General features: G+C 40.4%; 1 protein-coding gene across 2 annotated transcripts in view; it reads left to right on the top strand.

Moving 5' to 3' along the window:
- Positions 1–25,077, top strand: part of LOC140354275 (A disintegrin and metalloproteinase with thrombospondin motifs 2-like) — a 137,898-nt gene that overhangs the window by 67,445 nt on the left and 45,376 nt on the right. For both annotated transcript variants that reach the window (XM_072439227.1, XM_072439234.1), the window contains exon 3: positions 6,037–6,208. In XM_072439227.1, the coding sequence (XP_072295328.1) occupies positions 6,037–6,208 (172 nt within the window). The remainder of the gene's footprint in view (positions 1–6,036; positions 6,209–25,077) is intronic.

Below are 25,077 nucleotides of genomic sequence, written 5' to 3'. Positions count from 1 at the left end.
AGCTCTCCTCCTCTTCCGCACTGCTTGGTATTCTAGAGCGGGAACACATGCACCATGAGATCCATCAGCTGCGATCGGGATGCCACACCACGGCTCTGGGAAATGATGGGGGGAGGGGGGTTATATCGGGGGGGGGCAGGTCAGAGGCTCCTTTGGCGGATGGACGAGACAAAGGACTGTGGTCCTTTTTATTACTGACCGGAAACTTTTCATATACATGGTTTTTACTCCCAAATCTGTTCCCGCAAGAGTTTTAAGTGCCATGGTTCTTTTAGAGGACATGAGTCTTCACTTTAAGGAGACATATTGCACAAAATTGGCATTTAAGAGCTTTTAACTATGTTATCATTGTTTTCTTTTCTCATTTATCCACTCAAAGTTGTATTTTCAAACTTCCTATAAGTGATCTGTTCTTTTCCTCTGTATCTATCTGCGTTGCAACAATGACATTTCCCCATGTGTGGACAATAAAGGATTATCTTATCTTATCTTATCTTATTTTGAGTGATTCCTGCATGTTTGAGTAATCTCTATTCTCCTGCAATAAGAGGATGCTCAGAAAATTCCTGTTTTCCCTTACTCCCTGACACGCCCACTGTGCTTTGCTTTTCTGCCATTTATGTTCTTCTTTTACTGTTCCTTTTAAAATTCAAATCTCAATTGGTTATGCACACAGGCATATTTTGGCATTCCTGAAAGTCTGCTGCTGACTAGCGTCATCTCAGACTAGCGTCAGGCCTGGCACGCAGCACTTTTATGTGCTGATGTTTGGAATAACATTGTACTTGAAATGTCCCACATATAACGATCCACGAGTGATTGTAACTATTCTAAACAAAAGCATAATGTTAATTTGTTTTCTGCCGCTTGTTCCTGTCAATGGTCACGGGCAAAAGCATAATAGGTCGTGATTTTATCTCTGTTACCAAAAATGTTGTCCGATAATCAAATTTCTAATTTCATATTTTTTTTTCAAGAAATAATGCCATACCTGATTTATGGCATTATTAATAGCATTACGTTTAAAATCTCTCTCTAAAATCTCAGAAAAAATAAAGCTTAAGAATCCATGTATACTTTGTCTTATCACAACCCACAAGAAAGAAAAGAAAAAAACATTTTTTATTCTTAGTTTTTTCTTTGTAAAACAAGAGAAGTTGTACCTCATTTATTTCATCTGATTTAACAGATGCTACCAGAACTCTTCCTAACAAAGCCATTTACATTTCAAGCTGTTCCTTCCCTTATAGCTACAACGGACGTGTCAACCATTGTCTAATGAAGCCACACAATATATTTTTAAATCAAATGATCAATGAAGTAAATGTGTCCTTAATCATTGATTGACCATAGATAGTATCCACTTTAAAAGATGGTTTATGGCATATGTATCTTTATATATTTGCATGATGTGATGTTTTTTCTGCACGTTGAGCTGCAGCGCTCTGGGCTCTGCTCAGTCACAATAATCCAAACATACAGTCTCTTCTCTGTCTCACAGGAGCCGGCAATCTGGCCATGTCTATCACTTTTATCAGCTCATAAAGCACATTTATCTGCCCTGTAGCTTAAAGAGCATATTTATTACTCATACAGACATTATAGTGTGATCGAAAGAGCTGTTAGAAGCCAGTCATTGTTCCCTTGAGTGAGATATCGAACTCTTTCAGCAAAATTCAAGTCAAGACGTGGCTTTTTATATTCTCCATCATAAGCATTCACACATCTTTACTTTAAGAAATATACTCATCACAGCAAACCTATTTTTCATCAGTGAAACTGTGTTGACTTCCTTTAATTGCATTGGTATGCATCATTTCTGAGTCAAGGGCATTGATCCTACTCCGTTGAAATAACTGAATGATAGAAAGAGAAGAATCATACAGACTTATTCAGATTAAGGCGGGACGCAAACAATAATATTAATTTAATGAAGGAGACTTTTAGTTTAGTTCAGTCAGTAGGATGTACTAACACAGGATTGACCTCTCCATTAAAAAGCTACACTGACTCACAGTTTGATGAATAATGATAGTAATAAATTATAAAAAGTTAATAATTGCATATTAGGTGCAGGCGATAGTGGTCAAAATGGACATCATGTTATGTTCTTGCAGTATTCCGATAACAAATATTATGTCAGTACTTCAGAAATGTGTTGAAACATGTCTTTAAAGTGTTAGTTCAGGTTCATTTTTCAGACAAATGTGAAATGTCTGTAAAATTAATCACATCGCATTGTGTGTGGCATTGTGTGTGGCATTGTGTGTGGCATTGTGTGTGGCATTGTGTGTGGCATTGTGTGTGGCATTGTGTGTGGCATTGTGTGTGGCATTGTGTGTGGCATTGTGTGTGGCATTGTGTGTGGCATTGTGTGTGGCATTGTGTGTGGCATTGTGTGTGGCATTGTGTGTGGCATTGTGTGTGGCATTGTGTGTGGCATTGTGTGTGGCATTGTGTGTGGCATTGTGTGTAGTATTGTGTGTGGCATTGTGTGTGGCATTGTGTGTGGCATTGTGTGTGGCATTGTGTGTGGCATTGTGTGTGGCATTGTGTGTGGCATTGTGTGTGGCATTGTGTGTGGCATTGTGTGTAGTATTGTGTGTGGCATTGTGTGTGGCATTGTGTGTGGCATTGTGTGTGGCATTGTGTGTGGCATTGTGTGTGGCATTGTGTGTAGTATTGTGTGTAGTATTGTGTGTGGCATTGTGTGTAGTATTGTGTGTAGTATTGTGTGTGGCATTGTGTGTAGTATTGTGTGTAGTATTGTGTGTGGCATTGTGTGTAGTATTGTGTGTGGCATTGTGTGTGGCATTGTGTGTGGCATTGTGTGTGGCATTGTGTGTGGCATTGTGTGTGGCATTGTGTGTGGCATTGTGTGTGGCATTGTGTGTAGTATTGTGTGTAGTATTGTGTGTGGCATTGTGTGTAGTATTGTGTGTGGCATTGTGTGTGGCATTGTGTGTGGCATTGTGTGTAGTATTGTGTGTAGTATTGTGTGTGGCATTGTGTGAAGTATTGTGTGTGGCATTGTGTGTGGCATTGTGTGTAGTATTGTGTGTGGCATTGTGTGTGGCATTGTGTGTGGCATTGTGTGTGGCATTGTGTGTAGTATTGTGTGTGGCATTGTGTGTGGCATTGTGTGTGGCATTGTGTGTGGCATTGTGTGTAGTATTGTGTGTGGCATTGTGTGTGGCATTGTGTGTGGCATTGTGTGTAGTATTGTGTGTAGTATTGTGTGTTGTATTGTGTGTAGTATTGTGTGTAGTATTGTGTGTAGTATTGTGTGTGGCATTGTGTGTAGTATTGTGTGTAGTATTGTGTGTGGCATTGTGTGTGGCATTGTGTGTAGTATTGTGTGTGGCATTGTGTGTGGCATTGTGTGTAGTATTGTGTGTGGCATTGTGTGTGGCATTGTGTGTAGTATTGTGTGTGGCATTGTGTGTGGCATTGTGTGTAGTGTTGTGTGTGGCATTGTGTGTGGCATTGTGTGTAGTATTGTGTGTGGCATTGTGTGTGGCATTGTGTGTGGCATTGTGTGTAGTATTGTGTGTGGCATTGTGTGTGGCATTGTGTGTAGTATTGTGTGTGGCATTGTGTGTGGCATTGTGTGTGGCATTGTGTGTAGTATTGTGTGTGGCATTGTGTGTGGCATTGTGTGTAGTATTGTGTGTGGCATTGTGTGTGGCATTGTGTGTAGTATTGTGTGTGGCATTGTGTGTGGCATTGTGTGTAGTATTGTGTGTGGCATTGTGTGTGGCATTGTGTGTAGTATTGTGTGTGGCATTGTGTGTGGCATTGTGTGTAGTATTGTGTGTGGCATTGTGTGTGGCATTGTGTGTAGTATTGTGTGTAGTATTGTGTGTGGCATTGTGTGTGGCATTGTGTGTAGTATTGTGTGTGGCATTGTGTGTGGCATTGTGTGTAGTATTGTGTGTGGCATTGTGTGTGGCATTGTGTGTGGCATTGTGTGTAGTATTGTGTGTGGCATTGTGTGTGGCATTGTGTGTGGCATTGTGTGTGGCATTGTGTGTGGCATTGTGTGTAGTATTGTGTGTGGCATTGTGTGTGGCATTGTGTGTGGCATTGTGTGTAGTATTGTGTGTGGCATTGTGTGTGGCATTGTGTGTAGTATTGTGTGTGGCATTGTGTGTGGCATTGTGTGTAGTATTGTGTGTGGCATTGTGTGTGGCATTGTGTGTAGTATTGTGTGTAGTATTGTGTGTGGCATTGTGTGTGGCATTGTGTGTAGTATTGTGTGTGGCATTGTGTGTGGCATTGTGTGTAGTATTGTGTGTGGCATTGTGTGTAGTATTGTGTGTGGCATTGTGTGAGGCATTGTGTGTGGCATTGTGTGTGGCATTGTGTGTGGCATTGTGTGTAGTATTGTGTGTGGCATTGTGTGTGGCACTGTGTGTAGTATTGTGTGTGACATTGTGTGTGGCATTGTGTGTGGCATTGTGTGTAGTATTGTGTGTGGCATTGTGTGTGGCATTGTGTGTAGTATTGTGTGTGGCATTGTGTGTGGCATTGTGTGTGGCATTGTGTGTAGTATTGTGTGTGGCATTGTGTGTGGCATTGTGTGTGGCATTGTGTGTGGCATTGTGTGTGGCATTGTGTGTGGCATTGTGTGTGGCATTGTGTGTAGTATTGTGTGTAGTATTGTGTGTGGCATTGTGTGTGGCATTGTGTGTAGTATTGTGTGTAGTATTGTGTGTGGCATTGTGTGTGGCATTGTGTGTAGTATTGTGTGTGGCATTGTGTGTGGCATTGTGTGTAGTATTGTGTGTGGCATTGTGTGTGGCATTGTGGGTGGCATTGTGTGTGGCATTGTGGGCGGTATTGTGTGTGGCATTGTGTGTAGTATTGTGTGTGGCATTGTGTGTGGCATTGTGTGTAGTATTGTGTGTGGCATTGTGTGTGGCATTGTGTGTGGCATTGTGTGTGGCATTGTGTGTGGCATTGTGTGTAGTATTGTGTGTGGCATTGTGTGTAGTATTGTGTGTGGCATTGTGTGTGGCATTGTGGGTGGCATTGTGTGTGGCATTGTGGGCGGTATTGTGTGTGGCATTGTGTGTAGTATTGTGTGTGGCATTGTGTGTGGCATTGTGTGTGGCATTGTGTGTGGCATTGTGTGTGGCATTGTGTGTAGTATTGTGTGTGGCATTGTGTGTAGTATTGTGTGTAGTATCGTGTGGAGTTGTGCACTTGAGGAGCCAAGTGTCTCTCAGGTCCCCGGAGGGTTCACTGTCGTCCCTGTTCCTTCAAAATGTCTCCAGACACAGCAGCCGAGGTGGAGAACGCAATACATGTGTTTGTAGGAGCAGCTGGTGATGTTATCAATATCTTGATATATGTCGATTATCAGATTCTATTTTTTACTTTCATAAGGGCTGAAACAAGTTAATCAATTAAGCGCAACTAATTGATTATTGAAATAATTGCCGACGCAAAGCAAGAATTATATAAAAAAGACATGGACCTTTTAGGGCTGTAGTCGACTAAAGAAATTCTTGGTCAACTAAAGAGGAGCTTTATTGACCAATTAGTAGACTAAATGTGGCAAAAGCAAAGTATCTCCTTGTATCAAACACAAAATGCAACAAAAAAAAAAAATTAAATTGAAAAGCACTAGTAAACGGTGTATTTATATGTTATGAAATATAATTTTGGTTAAAGTCATGATTCGCTCCAAAATCTCCAACTAACTCACTCCATATCTTCAAAATAAAATAAGACTTAGCAATTAGGAAAATGATTGTAAGTTGCAGCCCTATTACCATACTAAAAATGACCCTTAAGAGTTGAGGTTCAAAAAGTGAAAGGACTTAACCCCAAATATGCAGAAATATTACTACATTTTATTGCATTACACATTTTAATCAGCTCTAATTTTGCATATCCACAAATCAACAACGTCACCATTCTCATTTAGTTATCTCCACCATTTGACCGAACACATTTTGAGTTCAGATTCCTCTAAACTCTGGCAAAAGCGCTTAAAGTCTAACCGCGCGTTCCGCATGTGTGTTTCAGGCTGGGATGATCCGGACAGAGCAGGAGGAGTTTTACATCGAGCCGTTGGAGAGGGGCGTGGAGGTGGTGCAGGAGGAGGCGGGAGGCCACGGCAGGACGCACGTCGTGTACCGGTCGTCAGCCGTCAGGAAGAAGCCTGTGAGCCGGGGAGCAGCGGACCTCCACTCCAGAGGTCAGTGCTCCGTACACACAAAACACTCACCGCTTTTGTCACGCGACTGTTCTGAATGTGAGCGAAGGGACGAGGCCGATCTTTAAACTTTGTCACGTTACATTTATGACATTGTGTTCGTTGTGTATATGAATATGTTTCGCCGCTCTTCCAAGTCGCTTCTTCAGTTCCTCTCACAGGTTTCTGGTAAGTCACTGCCTTCAAATATCTGTCTGGAGGAGGAGCTAACTTCGCTGACACGCCCTAGTTGTTTACAGGAAGTTAAAGAGTTCAATAAAAGCCACTGAAATACTGTAAAGTTGAAGGTACACCATGTAACATTTCTGGCGGCGTGTCTTTTTGAAGATGTTAACACGTTGCCTGGAGTGGTCCGCATTATGGCATAAACTCATCTTGCATTTAGGCACGTCACAATAAGACAAAATATCACAAGAAACGATACAATTGAATCTACTTTATGCCTCTGAAGCGGTAACCTCAAAGCAGTACAATCCCAGTAAACCCTTTAATAGAAACACAATAAGATCTGCAGGAAAATAACTGAATAAAACAGTAGTTAGTATCATTAATGAATCATATATGTTACTTATTTGATCATATGCTGCTCAAATAGGAATGAGCCCCAAAATATATTCTTCCATCCCTCATTTATTGAACGGTAAGTCGAAAAAGTACTGATACTGTTTATTCAGTAACAGCTGAGTCACAGATCTGACCTGATGCTTGATTAAAGTGAAAATATGTATCTCATTTAGTATTTTTCACTAAATACACGCATGTCCTGTGCGTCGTTGCTGTCAGACGCTGGCGACTGGGTGAGGATTAGTGACATATGCAGATCCACGTGTCGCATCTATTCTCGTGTGATAGAGACACACCGTTTCGAACAATCAGCAGCTGAAACGTGTGTAGTTTTGGTGTAGATGAGTCTGTGAACGTGTCATTTTTACTGCAACATCGCCTGAGCATATACTCTGACTTGTGTTTTTCATATGGATTCAGTTGTTTTCTTTGTGCAGTGTTTTGCTTGATCATATTTTGGGACTGACACAGCGAAGACTTCTGTAGCTGAGTTTTGTATGTGCCGTGTGCGAGCGGTACACGCAAAATGCACACGCTTTTCTCTTCTTTCTTCTTTTTTGTTGTTGCATTGTGCTGTTTGGAGACTGTTTGACCCTATGGCGAGCCCCTTTAAAGAAATAGATTAGCATGAGCACATACAAAACACGAAGTATAAAAGAATATAAAAGATGAGTATTATGGTGTGCGCTCCAGTGGAACACGCAGTACACGTGTGATATTACGGTCAGGCACAAACCTTGTATCCACAAAACCTTCACATTTCTTGGCTCTCTAAAAAATACTGTGTTGGTTTTGTAACTGAATATTGCTTTAACAGAGTTTCTAAGAGCTTTTCATCATGATCTTTCTCGGGTTTCAGTTACTGTACAGAGTTTATGTATTTATGGCCATGGTAAAGTACAATGAAAGGAACTGTTGATCACAAACACCTCCTTTGATCATCAGATTTATTCATCATAAACTGTTGTATATATTCTTGTATTTGCAGCTTGTCTCTATGGAGATGTTATTTGTTTACCTGGAATGTTCCACATATAATCTCCAATGCACAAAGCCACTTTTAAAATATAAATACAGGTAAAGAACAATTGGCTGCTTATTACTGTGAAATGTCACTATAACGACTCTTCTGCAGTTTTGAAGTCAATGGACCAATGAACAAAATAAGGAAAAATAAGGATCTAATTATGATTAAGTGCAAAACTAAGTAACTGATCAGGTGGCGGACCCTCAACCAGAAAAGTTGCATAGTGCATCTTTAACCTTTTGTCACATATGCAGTGAGAAGCAGTGGTTGTTGTATAAGTGACTTGGGCCCTAACACTTCACCAGAGACATGTAGATAGTGTGCAGCTTGTGTCTGTCCATAGCAGCAGATGAGAGGTGCATCCTCCTATTCTGAGCAGTTCACTGGAGAATGCCTAATAATATACAGTGAGACAGAGTTTCCATAGGAACACCCAGAAAGGACAGACCGCATCCGAGTAACACCGTTCCTGATACCACCACAGCAACAATCTATGAAAAATAAACACATACTGTACACTGTATAAACAAACAGCTTAAACTTATAGGTGTCGTGCCTTGATCACACGTCTCCACCTGCGAACACACGTGCACAGAGGCAGATACGGCGCCGTCAGCCCTCTCCCTGTTTGTTCCTTTGAATGTGCCTTTCTAATGAAGAGTGGGGCGCGGATCAATAGCGTAGGATAGAGCAGGCCCGAGTGTGCTGCGTGTGCGTGGTCGTGTGCGCGTGCGTGCGGACAGCGTGGGCTTGAGTTCTGTGGTCGTCTGGCTTTAGAGCAGGGGATTTTGATGGTAAGCTAGCCGACAGCCCGACAGACACAGACAGACAAGTAGGCATGCTCACTTGCTGTTTCTTTGTTCCTTTTATTTGCGTCTTAGCTCCTCCAAAGCACTACATAATGTAAACACGAGGCTTTACCTTCAAGCATCGCCTCAGTCGTATCACAGTTGCAATACATTCAAATGCCTTTACGTTCCCCGAGACGTTTACACAGCTTTATACATCGATGACCAACAGACAATAATGAATTCATTGTCAATCAATCATTCGTGAAGCTGTGCAAAGTCTACTCTCTTCGTTTATTAAATGTTAGGCTCATTTCCTGGCTAAAACAGGAGGGTAGAGAAGTTATATTTAGAAAGGTAATAGAGAGAGAGCTCTGAGGGAGGACGGAGATTGATCGGTTCCTTGCATCATAAGCTGAAGAGGTGTGAATCAATATCCTAAGTGGAGAGAGCAAGCTTTTATTATTAATGTTGTCAATTAATCGCTGCGGCAATAGAAAAAGGCTGGATTGCTTTTCATTTGGACGGACAAGCGCTACACCCATACAGGACTCTTTTTACCTGTCTGTCTCTTGTGATCATTTCCTCTGGCTCGCCGTTCCTCCTCTGGCAGCCTGTTTGTTTGTGCGTGTGGCGGCGGCGGCGGCGGACGCAGAGGGCGGGGTCTGGAGTGGGCTGTCAGCGGGGACCTGGACTGTCTGCGCGTGCTGTTGACGCTGCCAGAGTCTCGTGGTGTCCCGGGACGCAGACGTGCCCAGACAGATGAATGACCACAGGGTGTTTTCTCAACGCCTCGTCTCGTACCTGGACTGGCACGAATACTGCAAACTGTCTATGGTTTTGGCGCATTCGTTTGATTTATTATTATGATTTTTTTTTTCCATCTCTGCGATCTCATCAAGGCACTGGCTCTCTGTAGTTGTGGTTATCAGTGACCGAAGTACAAGACTCTCTTAATTCTGGAGTGAATCTTTTGTGCCATTCTGAATCTAAACCACAATGTCCTGAAAGTGTTATTCCAATCCAACATCTTTGATATTATTAATTTGTGCTTTTCTGCTTTAGAGGTGCATTATGTTAACATGGCCCACTGCACATTGATGTGTGATGTGTAGCCCTCTGATTTGAGTTCTAGACATTTATCTGTAAAAGGCTTTCGTTGAAAGCGATCGGGACGTCCAAACAAATACTTACAGCTGATTGGTCAAAGCGCCGGATCTAGCAGAGAAATCAAACTTTTGTTAAATCTATTTGAGAGAAAAGTACAGACATCCTTTTCTCCCACAAATGCAGAAATCGTCTCTATGTGCACATTTTTAAATAAACCAAAATAGTCTGTATTAATGGTCAAATATCTGTCGACGTCTCCATGTTTGTTTTTGTTCGTTTGGGCGCTTCTCCTCTCGATCGCAACAGCAAACTCGTGTGTCTGGTCCTCTACCTGCTCGTATCCATGGAGATGACGTTGCTTTGCCTGAAATGTACCGCAGCATCGCATTAAACGTTTCTATCTTGCATTCATTAAATCACAGGGGTTTTATTAAGAGCAGCAACAACAACAACAAAAAACAACAAAATGTATTCTTACTGTGAGAAAGGTCGCCTGTCCACAGATCTGACCTGCCTTTGCGACGATAGATACGTTTAATGAGTAAAGTAACAACATCCCTATCGAGACGAGCACTAGAGAAGTTACATAGTGCACCTTTAGATCATGTCTCTTTCACGCAAGTTGGCTCGTACGGATCGTACGGAACTGAACGGCAAAACCTTTTCACGGATCCTCCATCATCAAGTGCCGCTCCTTCTCTGCCGTCCTCTCCTTTCGTGTGTGAGCTGGACCAGTGTTTTGACTGTGACGTCGATGGTCGGCTGGAAGCTCGGAGCGAGGAGGAGAAGAGGGTCAGACAGAGGCCAACGGTGCTAGTCACTGTCTGTTAACATCTGCCTCCCACATCCACTAATGTGTGTGTCCTTGTCTCTGCGACGCCCCCCATCTACAGTGAACATGCTGATGATGTCACAAGGGTCCTCCGAGGGGGGCAAAGGAGGCGGCGTGGAGAAAGGAGCAAACGGTTTAGACAACTAGACAACTGAATGTGCGTTTCCAGCTAAAACAAATCATTGAGGATGAAGAAAAATGGCATCAATTTACAACGTTTGATGTAATAAATCAAACTGAAGTCGGATTTGGCACTGAAGATTCTCTCAAAATGACTTCTGAATAGTGTGTTCTTTGTAGGGCTGTGTAAATAATCACATTTTTAAGTGAGATTGAGATTCATTCCTCTCTAATTCTCTCTAATTGTCAATGATATTCTTGGGTCTTTCTCATCGAGAGTTCTATATCTTCTGCCATTAAAAGCAGAGCAGAGTTTAGACTTTGGAAGACCAAAGTAGACTTGTTTCTTTGTTGAATGGCACTAATTAAAAAGAGAAACTGTATATTGAAAGCATTTTTTAAATAAAACAAAGTATACTGGAATCGTAAATATTTATCGATAAATACAAGGAAAACAATGATGGCATTTTTTTTGTCATATCGCCGAGTCCTTGGGCTGCTTTTAGTTTTTAAATTTGGAGGTTTAAAAGGGGAATTTCCTGAGCATATATAGCTTTCGTAAACATTTTTCCAAGAGCTGCGAGCGGTTCTCCAGTTTTCAAAGTAAAGAAAACAAAAGCCCAGCAGTAAATTCCAGGCTAAAAAAGTCTTAAACTTCAGACCATTATAGGCTAATGTATACATGTGGTAGCGAGCTGCACATCTGCCTTGGATCTCCAATTCTGAATGTGTTTTAGTATGTTGTGCCTGGGAATGGGTGCACGTAAACCTTGCATATTTTGGTTTGTTTGTAGTTCGTTATAGTACAAAATGAATCTGTATCTATCTGTACCTCTGCTGCTTATTATGATAATCACCCTAGTCCCAGTACCCTTTCTGCATTTGCACACTGCAGAATCCATTTCTTGATCATAACAAATATTGCTAAATATTAGATCATGTTTCTTTGCCATGTTGTTTGAAATAAACACACGCATGTCTTACGGGATTGCATTGATTTACCATTAATTTCCTGAGACCGATCCTAGTGAGCATTACCTAACCGTAACCTGTTTTTAACCCCTATCTTAACTTGAAATGTTGTTGAATAAAGGATTACCATTGTGCGTCCCCTTTAGGTCCCTATGATGTGAGTGTGTGTACAGGTGTTAGTCCCCACAAGGTGATAGCTACCTGGCCACACACTGACCGATCCCAGTTAGAGTTGTGTGAATGGTAGCGGGCCCAGGTGTCCCTCCAGAGGATATTACAGCGCTTGTACAGGAAGTCTTTGAGCTGCAGCTGCTTCCTCCTCTACTCTCTCTCTCTCTCTCTCTCTCTCTCTCTCTCTCTCTCTCACCTCACTCCTTTATTTTTCACCTGCTCCTGAGACTGACAGCACTGGAGTATAAAAGAGCAGAGCGGGGTTTTACTCTTGCGCTACAGGGATAATAACAGGGTGGGTCTATACTCTGCAGCCGGTGGCCACCTATGCTTCACTGACCCATTCACCGCGTATGTGCCGGACCAGGAAACCACTATAATCATGCTGATTCTCATATTTTGGGAAGGAATAACATTTTTCAAGCACAAATGGCCTAAACCTTTATCCGTCAATGCCTGAGCGCTGGGGTGTCCGTCCTGTTTATAGATCTATCTATAACCAGTGTCCACTGTAGCAAAGATGTCGAAATGCTATGTTAGTGACAAGAATAACTTAGATCAGGACGGAGAAGAACTGCTTCTGTAAGAATTGGAGATAGGGCCCTATTACTCATGATGTAGTTGTATTGAAGAAGGATAGAAATAAAATGTAATAGCCAACATCTAGGGCTGCAACAATAATTCTACTCATCGACTACTGAAATAATCATGTATAATTTTAATAATCATTTTCTGGATCCTAAAGAGACTATAACACATACCATTTGCTTGTCACAATGAGATATGTTGGTCTGGTTTATAAAATGTGCCCTATTTTACATCTGAAGTGCAAATAGAAGACTCTCCGAAACCGAACAGGAGATTAAAGAACTTGCACTACTACATAATTTATTTCATTGTCATCAGAATTCATCAACTCAAGAGTTAATTTCGTACACTTCATAAAAACGCTCCATTTGGCTGTTTAATGTGTGCCAAAGTAATAATATTGTGTGCCTCTTCTTTACTTTTGTAAAGCTTTGTTTGCCTTTGATATTGAATGCCATCTTAAAGTCAAAAACAAGGCTTTGGTCCAACTGCTCATAACAGAAAAACAGACCCACAAACATTAGGCAATTGTTGATTTCCATTCACCTTGCTTTAATCACAGAGTACAACATGTTAAGTAACAATAAGTATTTATGCTTGGATGTTGTAAGTATAATCTTGTGGTGGAGCCTCACGGACGTTTCCATAATCAAAAGTGAGTCTGTTCCACAGCCTGTGCTCAATTATGAATGAAGTGAAGTAGTTTTATCCATAGGCTTCTTGTTCCCGTTGCTGCACTGACATGCAAAGTCGTCAGCGGCAGCAGGTGAAGGTGTGTGTCAACAGAGGTCCCTGGAGGTGGCCACTGTGCTGCGTTATGTAAGGCTCGCTCCTCTGGGACGGCTCAGGCAGGACCACATCCTCCCACCACTGTCACTGCAGCTCTGCGCTCACGCCGCTGCTCTCGGCGCTGATGCAGAGCCGCTTCCTTCGCCGCGAAAAACACTCTTTGTGAAGCGGTGTCACCAAGTCTGATTTTAGTGTTCTTGAGTTACTGAGAGAAGGAGTGCTGCGATTTTAACCAATATCGAGACAGTGAGCTTGGGCTGTGGGGTTTTGGGAGAAATATTATATGATGGCGAGTACTGCAATTACGATTACAAAAAGACAGAAATAGTCCTATGAAGTAACAAACAAATAAAAGAATAACATGTATTTCAGAACACGTTGGCACAGATTTAAGGTTAGCCGTTTTTATGCAGGAAAAGACATGGTATTTAGTTGTTTGTGGAAAAAGCTTTTGTGATTTGATAATTGCATCTATTCAAATTTTAATTGATTTTTAATTTCAATTAATCTTGCTGACATACAATTACAAATATATCTGTATTTTTATCAAAGCAGTTTTATCAAATCACGCTTTATTGTTTTTAATAGGTTGCTTGTAAAGATTATGGAACTGTGGAGGGTCCACTGCCTGCTTGTCCCATGGAGCCTGAAATGTTCCACAACATAGTATGAAACTTCTATTCCTTGCATTTATTGAATTACATTTTCCGCCTTTAAATACATTCTTACTGTGAGTGGACTCCCCTCCACAGATCTGACCTGTGAATTGGCTTTAACCCTGAGACTAGATACATTTAATGCCAAATAAAGCATTCCAGGCAAAACATCTCCATGTCATGTAGACCTTCCACCAGAAAAGTTTCATGTTTGTGGAGCAGATCTCTAACAAATAATAATAATAAGGTTTTACATTTGTAATGTAAATCATAAGTTTGGATATTTTTCCCCAAAAACAGTCAAATCTTCTTATATATGATCATATAGCCCTCCATCTGAAATTATGACAGCATCAAATTCTTGTACAATCTATTTTCTTGGCTTCAAACTGTATGTTTATGTAATTGAATGTTTTATCAAATTAAACCAGTCCGGTTGTCCTTAGCTGCACTGTAAAATTCATTCTAAGACAAGAGTAAATCTTCTAAATAAACCGCTCTTTGGAGACACTCAAAAGTTTTTGCAGCGCTATAAAAACACAGATGTTTTTATTTGTTTTTAGAGATTACAGCTACTCCCAGATCCACGTGGGCGTTCAGTCTCTTCCCTCTTAATTCACAACACATTTTCTTTAGATTTTAGGTAACCAGGCGGAAAAGAGTCAGACACACATGTTTGAATTGCACCATAATGTTTGTCTTTATGAACTGAAGCACTGTGGAGGTTAACAGTGTGCGGCGCGTGTACAGGGAGGTAATAGCAGCCAATTCAGTGGTTAATGGAGCCTCTCGTGTGAATGGCTTTCATCACTGTTCACTCTGTGTAATGTGTAGTTATCTGTTACTAAATAATACCCTTCAGAGCAGCGTCATTAGGGCTCATGGTTAAGTGTGTTTTACCCTTGCGCCGCTGCAAGAGTGCAATAAAAACCACATTATAGATATCATTGATGTATACTTTGTGGATTTATACGCCAGCGGTCTAGACCGCAGTGTGTGGGCAGATGAACATGCAAAAGTGTCTCTCTCCATTGAACTTCATTACATAATATGCACGTGATACAAAATGATAGAAATACTTTTGACCCAGCATTGTCTTTCAGTGTTACTGAAGAGTGGGTCAGATTTAAATTGGATGTGCCAGCATTGAACGAGTCCATATAATTCAACTTAAATACAAGTACTCGAGTGTCCAGCAGGTGTGTTAAACAGAGGCTTATGGACAATCAGTTTTATTTACAAAACGTGCGTACAAAGATGTTGTGTACTTGACCTTCAATATTGAGTTTGTGATCTATAAAAACACCTTGACAAGGAAATGTCCGGCCCACACACTCTAAATGTGTGCCTAGGCTTTCACAGACAAAAGAATCAGAAAAGGTTTATTGCCACTGCATAATGATAATAATTCACAAACATGGGAACTTGCTTTGGTGATTTGGTGCAACATAAAACAATGAAACAATGATAAAACAACCTATATAAAATCAAAAAGAAGAGAAGCTGATCCGAGCTCAGATGGACAAAACGTGAGCGAGTTTGAGGACGTCTGTGGAGCTTTGGGTTTTGTCTGTATGAATCCCATGTTTATAAATGAGATCTGTGGAGAGGTGCGCCTGTTCACAGTGAGAAAGCATGTTTTCATTTCATATTTGAGAAACAAAAACACTTGTCCACACATAGTCCAAAAAAATGCAAGATGAATCAGTTTAATTCCATACTGTGGAACATTCAAAGCAATAACATCTTTTATAGACGAGGATGTGGCTGACCCCTCCAGATTACTTAAACATTGCACTTTTAATTCCATCCTGTGGCGCTGTGACTGTCTGCACTTAAAGCCCCACTGCCTCTTGTTTAATGGGAACTATGAGACAGATGTCATACAAATGTGCTCATAATGCACAGCCTGTGTCCGTGTAGAGGGAATGAGCCTGTCACAGCTGAGAGTGCTGATTAGCAGAGTGATGTGTGGTGCTGGGGGTTTGTTAGGCTCAGTTCATTTGCCGCTGCACCCCCCGGGGAACTTTAATTGAATAAAAACAGCTCAGTGCTCCCTCAATCAACAATGGCCATAATACTAGCCACAAGTGCCTAGGACCGACATGCGGTTAACACTCAGGCTGTCTGTACTTAAAGTCACACTTCAGAGATTTAAAAGTAAGTACCTTTGTTATAAACGCTGAATAGATTACATTTAAATAAAATGTCACAAATAAAAGAACTTATTTGTTCTCCCATTCATAACATTTTTACAGTCTGTATCCAGTTGTTGTTTAGAAAGAAAGCATAAAGCACATGAAATAAGAGATGACAGAAAATGTCTTTCCTAAAGGTCTTTGATGAAGAGATTTCAATTTAATTTGTAGACAATCAAATCCTAAATTTAATTATTTAGAAGATTAAGATAATTAACATTTTGGAAGTGTATGTATGATATTAATGTGTGTAAAAGCAACAGTTTTTTGTGATTGACTAGATTATAACAAGATGATTCCTCGTTCTATAACTGTACTGTATCTGAAACAGGGATGATGGACAATCTTTTAAAGGAGATTTAATGATATGCTTAATCAACTTCATGAGCTTTTAACCCTATTGCAACAGTGTGTCCTCATCTTAAGTTGAATTAAAGTTGTATTTTGCTTGATTCATGCATGTTTGAGTTAATTCTGTATTGTCAAGCAGCCGAAAATTCCTGTTTTCACCTAGAGAAAGATCAGGTTAGGGCACCTGAGAGGGGGATGGATCCTCATCCACAGCCGGGCGATGTGCTGATGCTGGGGAAAAGTTAGAGCACTTCTCCTTGGCGCACAATCCCCCGTGTGATCTGTGCTCATAACCATCAGTCATATCCCCAGTCACACAGAGAGACCACAGGCTTTTGGCATCTCACTCGTTTAGTGCGGCATTTCCAGTCAACCATGATCTGCTTTTTCCTTTTGACCTCCTCCTCTTTCTTATTGACTCTTGAGACTTTCTGATAGTCTGAAGTCACCTCTTTTGTACAATAAAAAACATGATGATATTGTTGCTTTAACGCATCATCTAATTTATTGTGGTACATTTTTTTTATTGTGTCAAGGCATGTTATGTGCATCAGTCAAAATAGTGTATGAAAGAGCCCTGCTGCGCTGCCCTTTTCTCTCTCTCTGTTCAGCACTAGAGAGACACAGAAGGGGGCGTGTCCACTGTCTGTGTGCGAGAGAAAGCCCCGCTGCATTGTGTGACAGAGGAGTGTAAGCCCCCACTGTTTAAATCATCCAAAAAGACACAGAAAAGACCTTATAGTGATGCTATTTCATAATTAAATATGCACGTTACAGGCAGAGAATTAGCGATCGATTAGCGGCAAATACTTTCAAAGCAATGAAAACAAAATATTGACTTCTCGGTGAGCTGGTGTCATATGAATGTTGGCAAAATAATGTCTGTTGATGTTATTTAAACTTTGGACTAGGGCTGGGTGATGTGGAAAAATATATATAATTCTCATATTGATCAATCTTGAGTTTCATATATACCGTATGTTCGGGACTATAGCCTAGAGCGCCCTCTTGCGGTTGTCAGTGTGAAAATAACAAACAATTTCACATATAAGTCGCTCTGGAGTATAAGTCGCACCCCGGCCAAAACTATGAAAAAAGGTGCAACTTAGTCAGACCTTTTGGCAGACCCTTCACAGAAAAATTACATAATGCACCTTTAAATTAACTTAAAATCGTATAAGGTATTAAAAAACCCTTCATAAATAAACATTCATAACTCCAATAGTCGTTTATCGTTGCCTGTAGTGCCAAAGGCTTATTTTAAACATTGTAAATAGTAAATATGCATATGAGATGTTCACACTGTGCATTACAACGTGTCACAATCCTCAGTGTGTTGCGTAGGCCATTTGTTTTTTTGTCGCAGATGAACCAGCATATACATTTCAAAGGTTTCTTTATTTAGAGACATCCACTGCTCTCAGGAGTTTAGAAAAATGGCTGGTGAACATAATAAAGCCGAGGTGGGGATAAAGGGTTGTGGTTCAGGGCAGGATTAGCAGAGATTTCACCAGAGAAACAATGTTAAAGCCATTAAACACAGAGTGAGTGTAAAATGCAGGACTTCTTAAAATAACTGCCAGCAGCACTGTTAAATGTTTCACCAACAAAGCTGTCAGCGCGGCCTTTACAAAAACAAAATCCAATCCTCTGCTAGATGTTGTTTTTCAAATTTGTGTGAACAAAAAGGAGTTTTTTTTTTAAAGCCGCCATGCTGCCCCCAACCTCTGTGTGAGTTTATTTTTACTCAAAAAGCTGTTAAAACGGGGATTATTAGTGTTAAGTGAGCCGCTGCAGCCTGCTAATAAAGATGTAACATAATTATTATGCCTCGGATACAATGACTTAATTGTACAATGGAGAATTAGACAGTGATACAAGAGCACCTCATACCACCCTAGTTTAATTGAAAAGGGAGAGATAAGGCTTTGTAATATTGTATGGGCTTTAATTGATTCAATATCCACCGTTAATCATGTTTGCTATAGGTGTTACCTTTTACTTAACATGTTTGTTTATCCTGGTCCAATTAGGGCTGCAAAATATATCCAAATCACAGCTTGAATGGTCACACTAGCAAATCACAACTGCAATTACTTATGTATAAGACCTGCGATAGTTTAGACCTCTACAAAAAGGATCTGATGTTTTTTCCCTGTAATGTTTAGGAGTTCATACGTCCATCTTCTCTCAAATCTCAACGTCCTTAAACACAAATCTAATCGCAATCGCCTTTATCAGAAAAATGGTAATTAGACATTTTTCCAAACTCGTTCAGCCCCATTGCGAATCCCTTCATTCAGAACTAAATCTACTTCTTTTACTCCAGATTTACAGGTTTCAACGCTTCGCTGTTTGATTGGACAGAACGCTCCTTTGTGCTCATCATGCTTGTTTTGACACACGCGCACCATGGGTTTCTCTGATTGGTTAATGTGCCTGTCAATCACGGCCATTGGACATTTTGGAGGCAGGATATGGTTCCCCATTGCCTCAATTAGTTCTTGAATGTATTATTGATATTTAATGAGTTGGATAATTTTTAATTTCCACCCATTTTTATATATTTTTTTCAATTGAAGAGACTGCACATTTTGTATACAATACTTACTTTGTGTCCACATGTCCTTTCAAGTTTAAATCAATGATGTTTTCAAATGATGTTTAAATCAATGACTTTTGTATTTAACTGTTACACATCGTTGCGTTATGTGAACACGCACCTTTCAACCACATAAACAAGCAGTATCCCTGGTTACTATGATGCAGAGTACTTTTTGTCTCTGCTCTGAGGTGAAGCGAGGCGTCTCCTAACATTGTAATATCCTCATTTCCCGACCTGATATTTTCTGCCACAAATGAGCCAGCCACACGCGCTCACGCAGCAGACAGGGCCGAGGTGAGCCCCGAGGAGGCGTGTTGCTGCTGCTGTCTGGACAGTTAGGCTCTAGATTGGAGATAAATAGTGACCAGCGGCCTTCGGCTTCTCTGGCAGACCGAGATTTGTGTCCTGGCACGGGATTGGCCGGTGAAAAAAGCCTCGCCGTTAATCAGGGAGCACTACGCGTAACATGGGTGTGCCGCGTGTATGTGTTGGTGTGTGTGTGTCTTTTGGTGTTGTGTCAGGCGGAGTGTCGGCCATGTTGGAGACCCGCGCGGACACATGACAGATGACTGGGCGGTAAAGGCCGCAGGAATGGCCATCACTCACATCCACACACACAACCGGGTGCCAGAGCTGTCACATTATAATCCTACCTGTGCGTACTGTGTTTCCAGCACCAATTTGCACCTTTCGGGTTGCCAAATAAAGTCTCTTAGCATGTCAGCGCTGGAGAATAACATTACATCATCATCTGTCACCTACCTGAGGTCTTACTCCAAATAATATACTTTATATTCGACAAGAGGGACAGGTCTGGTTTTAGGCTGAGAAATGATCTGTTTAAGAAATGTTGCAGATTATTGGCGTGATTATGACTATAAAGACTATAAAGAAAAAATAATATATATTTATGTGATTTATTTTAAAATCTCCTTGTAGTTCATATTACTACTGAGATATTTCCCTAGAACGTACCACAGTGAGGCCTTGAACTTATCAATCTTAAATGTATTCAATAAACCAAAAATACATTAAAAAAAATATTGTTTTAATAATAGATTATTTTTTTCTTTAATTAAAAAAATGCAACAAACAACAAAAGATAACATAATGTTACAGAAATATTGAATAGATATTGGACTAAATTTATCTTTATGAATTGTTCAGATTTTTAAATTCGCTTCATTCACTTCAATCACTTCAGAAGCTCGTGGAATAAGACTTGAATAATTTGTGAGAGGAAAAAGAAAGAAAGAAAAACCTGCATACATACTTTAAGCTAGGACGCTCGCCTCTCCACAGATGTGACCTGTAACTAGCCCTCGTGGTATAAACTGCTCGCATCTCTGAAAACAGACAAGGTAAAGGCCGAACTATGAAAAAGCAGGTGGCGTGCATACTAGAAAAGTTACGTGGTGTGTCTTTAAGCTTTCATCAACTGCTGAAAACTACTAGACTGATATATCGGTTGCATATCGACCGCATATCGACCTCGAAGCTCCAGCAGGTCGATATTTAGTACAACAACCTGTCTAAAGGAGAGACATGGAGCTTTGTTTGAACACTTTGGTGCACTTGGGCCCATGAGAGGACGGCACTGCACAAACGTCTGCTGCTTATTGAAGGATTTGTCTATATTATGATCCTTTTCTAGAAGAAGGCCCTGTAGTAACATATATTTAAAGTTATTATACGTCATATGATTTGGGGAGTCAATATATCAGCAACATTTTCTAGCCTCAGAATAGCAGAGCATTTAGAATTTCAGCTGCTCTGGAGTCAAAAATATCATGAAAAAAACAACAGATCGGTCAATCTCTTGCTGAGTACAAGACAAGGTATGTTATAGTAATCATCCAATTATGACATTGACACAGCACAGTTCCAGTCTTATGTTTATGTTTACTGTAGTTTAGCGTCAGAGTCCTCAGAGTTTAGGAGCTCAAAGTCAGTCTGTGTGTTCCTCCCGGCGCTGTCGGGATCGGAGCAAATGGGGTTTGCAAATCATCCTCATTTTAATTAAAAAACAGCACAAAGTTTAGAAAGGAAACTGATTTCTTAATTAGTATGACAAAGTGTGAAAGCATTGTGATGTAATGTTTTGACACACTGCAAGCATCTCCTCTGTGTTAGCATATGTCATACAAACGTGTACCGCAACAGAGCGGGAAATCAACACAATGTACAGATTTTAAGATCTTTATTTCTAGTGAATGTAAAAGCTGAGTAATTGAATTTTAAATGTGAGATTTGATCATGTTAAATTGTCTATTGTGTGCTTGGGTTTTAAATGCAGAGGTCCACAGCCAAACCAGTAAAAATGGACAGTTTGGAGCAGAGTTTTGACTTGAAATGTGGCTTTTTGTGTGTCAAACTGGCACTGATTTAAAGTCGGACTTGTTTGTGCTCATGAAATCGATACTGAAATACATGTTTGTTTAGTTTTTGAAAAGACAATTAAGATAGATCAATATGAGAAAAAAAATATTACAATTTAAATTTTTTTCCTTTATTTTTTCCTATATCACCCAAATGTTACGATAATTAATTGAAATGTAACTATTTGACAGTTCATTGTTGGGCGCGCTATAGGGCTGGGCAATATGGCAACAAAAAGAGCCAACTTTAGGACTATAAACAAGACAAATCTTTACTTTATTTTAGACATCTAACAATAATACAACAATGCAAACAATAAAAAGTCCCGTTTATTGCTCCACACCACATGATTTTACTGACAGAGGACTGGCTGTAAACCTGCCCATTAAAACGTCCCAAGCCGAATATTGACCCTTTTAAACGATTGGATCTCGATTTGATTACAAGTTAATTCCCTGCACAGTCCCACTCTTTAACACGACTTGTCACCGTCACATTTAATCGAGATTATAATAACGCAAGAAGGACACGCAAAACTCGCACCGAGGATCAAACAAACCACAGTCTCGGCAGCAAATACGATCACACATGCGCACAACATTCTCTGTAAGCGTTCTCAAGGCAAAACAGGCTTACATATTCTTCTCATCTCTCTCCTCGTCTCTTCTCCCTCATGCTCTTCCTCCTCTTCCGCCTCCTCTTTCCTTCCTCTGGCTGTTGGCCCTCTCTGTCCTGGGGCTCGCCTGAGGGCTGCCAGGTGTGGGTTCATGTGGACCTCCGTGTTTGTGTGTGAGTTTCCCAAAGCTCACCTGCATTTTTATAGCGCACCAAGAATTCACATTTTAGCTTGAAAGTTCTGTGTTAGAGTGCAGAGTTTGTTTCGTTGTTGTTTTCTAGAACCGCCGTGTCTGGCCTGATCAAACTTAAGCAGTGCGATCACAGACGTCAGCAGTACATTATGTGTTTGTTGCGAGAAATGTTACTAATTGAGACCAAAACTAGTATAAAATGTAGATTAGAAGTATTGATACTGAAAAAAATCCATGAATTCAACTGCCGGTAAATCCAACTCTTGATCTTTTTTTAATTGTGTCATTATGGTTTTGATCTAGTATCCAAAGCTAGTAGTAACTAACTAGTAATACAAATTGTACCAAAAATAACTATTGTTTTATGTTGAAAATTACATTCTATTGTCTAAATAAGCCTTTTTCTCTGCCTCAAAATGTTAGTACCCTTATTGTTTATTCAAACCCCCTAAAGTCCCCTAAAAAAATGCATCTCTAATTATAATAATGTAGATTAGATTTAGATAAACATTTATACTGATTCACCCTCAGTACTGACCGGATCCTTTACAACTTTGGTACAACAATGCACAGGTAAAAATACGCACAAACCTGAGCCAGACCAGGAGTGGGAAAACTGTAAAAAAACAAAACAACACACACACAAAAACCAGTGGCTGCCTCATGCCCTGCAACTGCATTAGAATCCAAAATGTGCTGATTACCTCCCCTTCTGCCCACTTCTTCACTCTGCCTGTCTCAACACACTTCAATGCAATTCATCAGGTAAATGGGCACCGGGTCCACCACTGCGCCGCCGCACAGCCACACGCGCACAGCCTACACGCCTTCATCATGAAACTCTTTGCTTTATTTTTCTACTATGAGACGTGGAAATATGCAGATCTGAACGCCGAGGCCATGTGGGATTGGTTTCCTCGCTATAGTAAATCACTGAGTCATCATTACTAAAGGACACGCAGCATTGTATTGCGCTCGCGTTTCAAGCCACAGCCTCCCGCTCTCTCCTCTTTCAGAGCTATTCTTAGCAGACTTCTCCATTACACCCCGTTACATATGATGTGAACGCGTGCTGTTTGCCCTGCGCTTTTGAGTGGTGCTGTGCTAGCTGGAGACAGATGCAGATTTTACACCTCGTGCACAGCCTCACTACACAATTGTTTGTTTTGTTGAATCTTTTTAATGAGAGCATTGCCGTGTCCCTTGAAAATTGTCTTGCACGGAGAATTTATCTTCAGAATAATGATGAAACGGATTTTTTCAAGGTGGATATTTTGACGTAGTGACGATCACTGTGTCCGTTATAAAGATTAGTCTGTGGCGGAAGAAGTTCGGTACTCAGTTTTGCTACTTAAGTGAAAATACAGACACAGGAGAATTTCCCAAGTAAAAGTAAAAGTGTCACATCAAAAATCTACTTATGTAAAAGGTTTGAATGACATGTTTAAAAATGTACTTTAGGAGTAAAATGGTGTTGATTTTGAAAAGAATTGCACTGATCTTTGCTCAACTGTTTGCATATGTTTTAGTTTGCTCAAAACTGGGACGAGAACTCAGAACCTTTTGGCAGAATGTCACATGAACCCACTAAAAATCAAACTTTTATGACAAGTACTTTCTACTTTTCAGTCATTGTTGTGGAGTAGAAAGTACGTATATTTGCTCTGAAATGTGGTGATGCAAAAGTGAAGTTAAATACAGATGCCTAAAATGTTTACTTAAATAGTACTTTTACTTTGTTCATTGTTACTTTCCACCACTGCAAAAGGTCAGTAAAAGAACAAATTTGGCTTTATTACAATATAATGACTAATAGTCTTATGCAATCTAATATTCACTTCCCATTGACAGGTTGAGCTACAGTGTGGCCTATGCTTTTTATTATCATGTCTTGTTTTTTAAAACCACACCACTAAAATGCAGCCTTTATTTTAAATGAAAACAGCTCAGTAACATTTACCTGCTCCTCATCGTACTATTAGTGATTATTTTGAGATCGTAACAAAGACCCGTCTCTGGCTCAGACTACAGGCCCATTTCCACACCGCACTGGTATTTTCAGAGTAATCAACGCAGCAGCTATTATTAATGAGAGAGAATCGGCTCATTAATATTTGAGCAGTGTCACTGGGGCCACTGCCACCAGCGCCTGTGTGTGTCTCCATATAGATGGGTATAAGGCCTCTCCCTTAGACACTCAGACCTGCTCCATTACATTACAGGAACGGCCCAAATCGAGATGTAAAACCGCCTTAAAAACAGACATGAACCAAAGCAGAAGATTTGCTCCTAAATATAGTCTCTGCGATTCTATAAAGAGGATGGGAACAGTGTCCAGTTACATCACACAGGACGACATGGTTCTTGGAGCTTGTATTGTGTGCCAGATTTCAAGTGTTGGGAAGAATACTTTGAACATGTATTTAGTTATATTACAAGTATTCAGTATTCTGTATTCTGTATTTTATTTGTTCTCATCAGAGTAATGTTTTGTAAACATTGAGTTTCATTATATTTTAGTGTGAAAACACAACATAGGATTAAAACAACGTTTTGTATTGGTTTTAGATAAGATAAGAGAATCTTTATCTCAAATTAGAGAAGACTCACACGTGCACTCACTGTAAGAGCTGCCTTTGCCATGTTTATCACTAATTCAGTGCAGTTCAAAGCCCTCATTTCATGATAAAATATGACAATATATTCCTCTGATTTTAGAAAAGTAGCTGTAATCATCTTTGGTACTGGCATCCCACTGGACTTCAGAACTATGTATCTGGGCCTCAAAACTCCTGCCATAGACACTGAATGGATACTTCAGGAACACAGCAGGGGAAAAGGCCATGACAAAGAAATGGATGACTCAGACTCAACCAACAATCAAGGACTGGA

The sequence above is a fragment of the Eucyclogobius newberryi genome, unplaced genomic scaffold, assembly GCF_026437365.1.
Source record: "Eucyclogobius newberryi isolate DKJ021-1_F unplaced genomic scaffold, fEucNew1.0.hap1 SCAF_11, whole genome shotgun sequence".
NCBI classification, from domain to species: Eukaryota; Metazoa; Chordata; class Actinopteri; order Gobiiformes; family Gobiidae; genus Eucyclogobius; species Eucyclogobius newberryi.
Note: the sequence above shows the minus strand (reverse complement) of the source record. Positions and strands in the feature narration are given on the sequence as shown.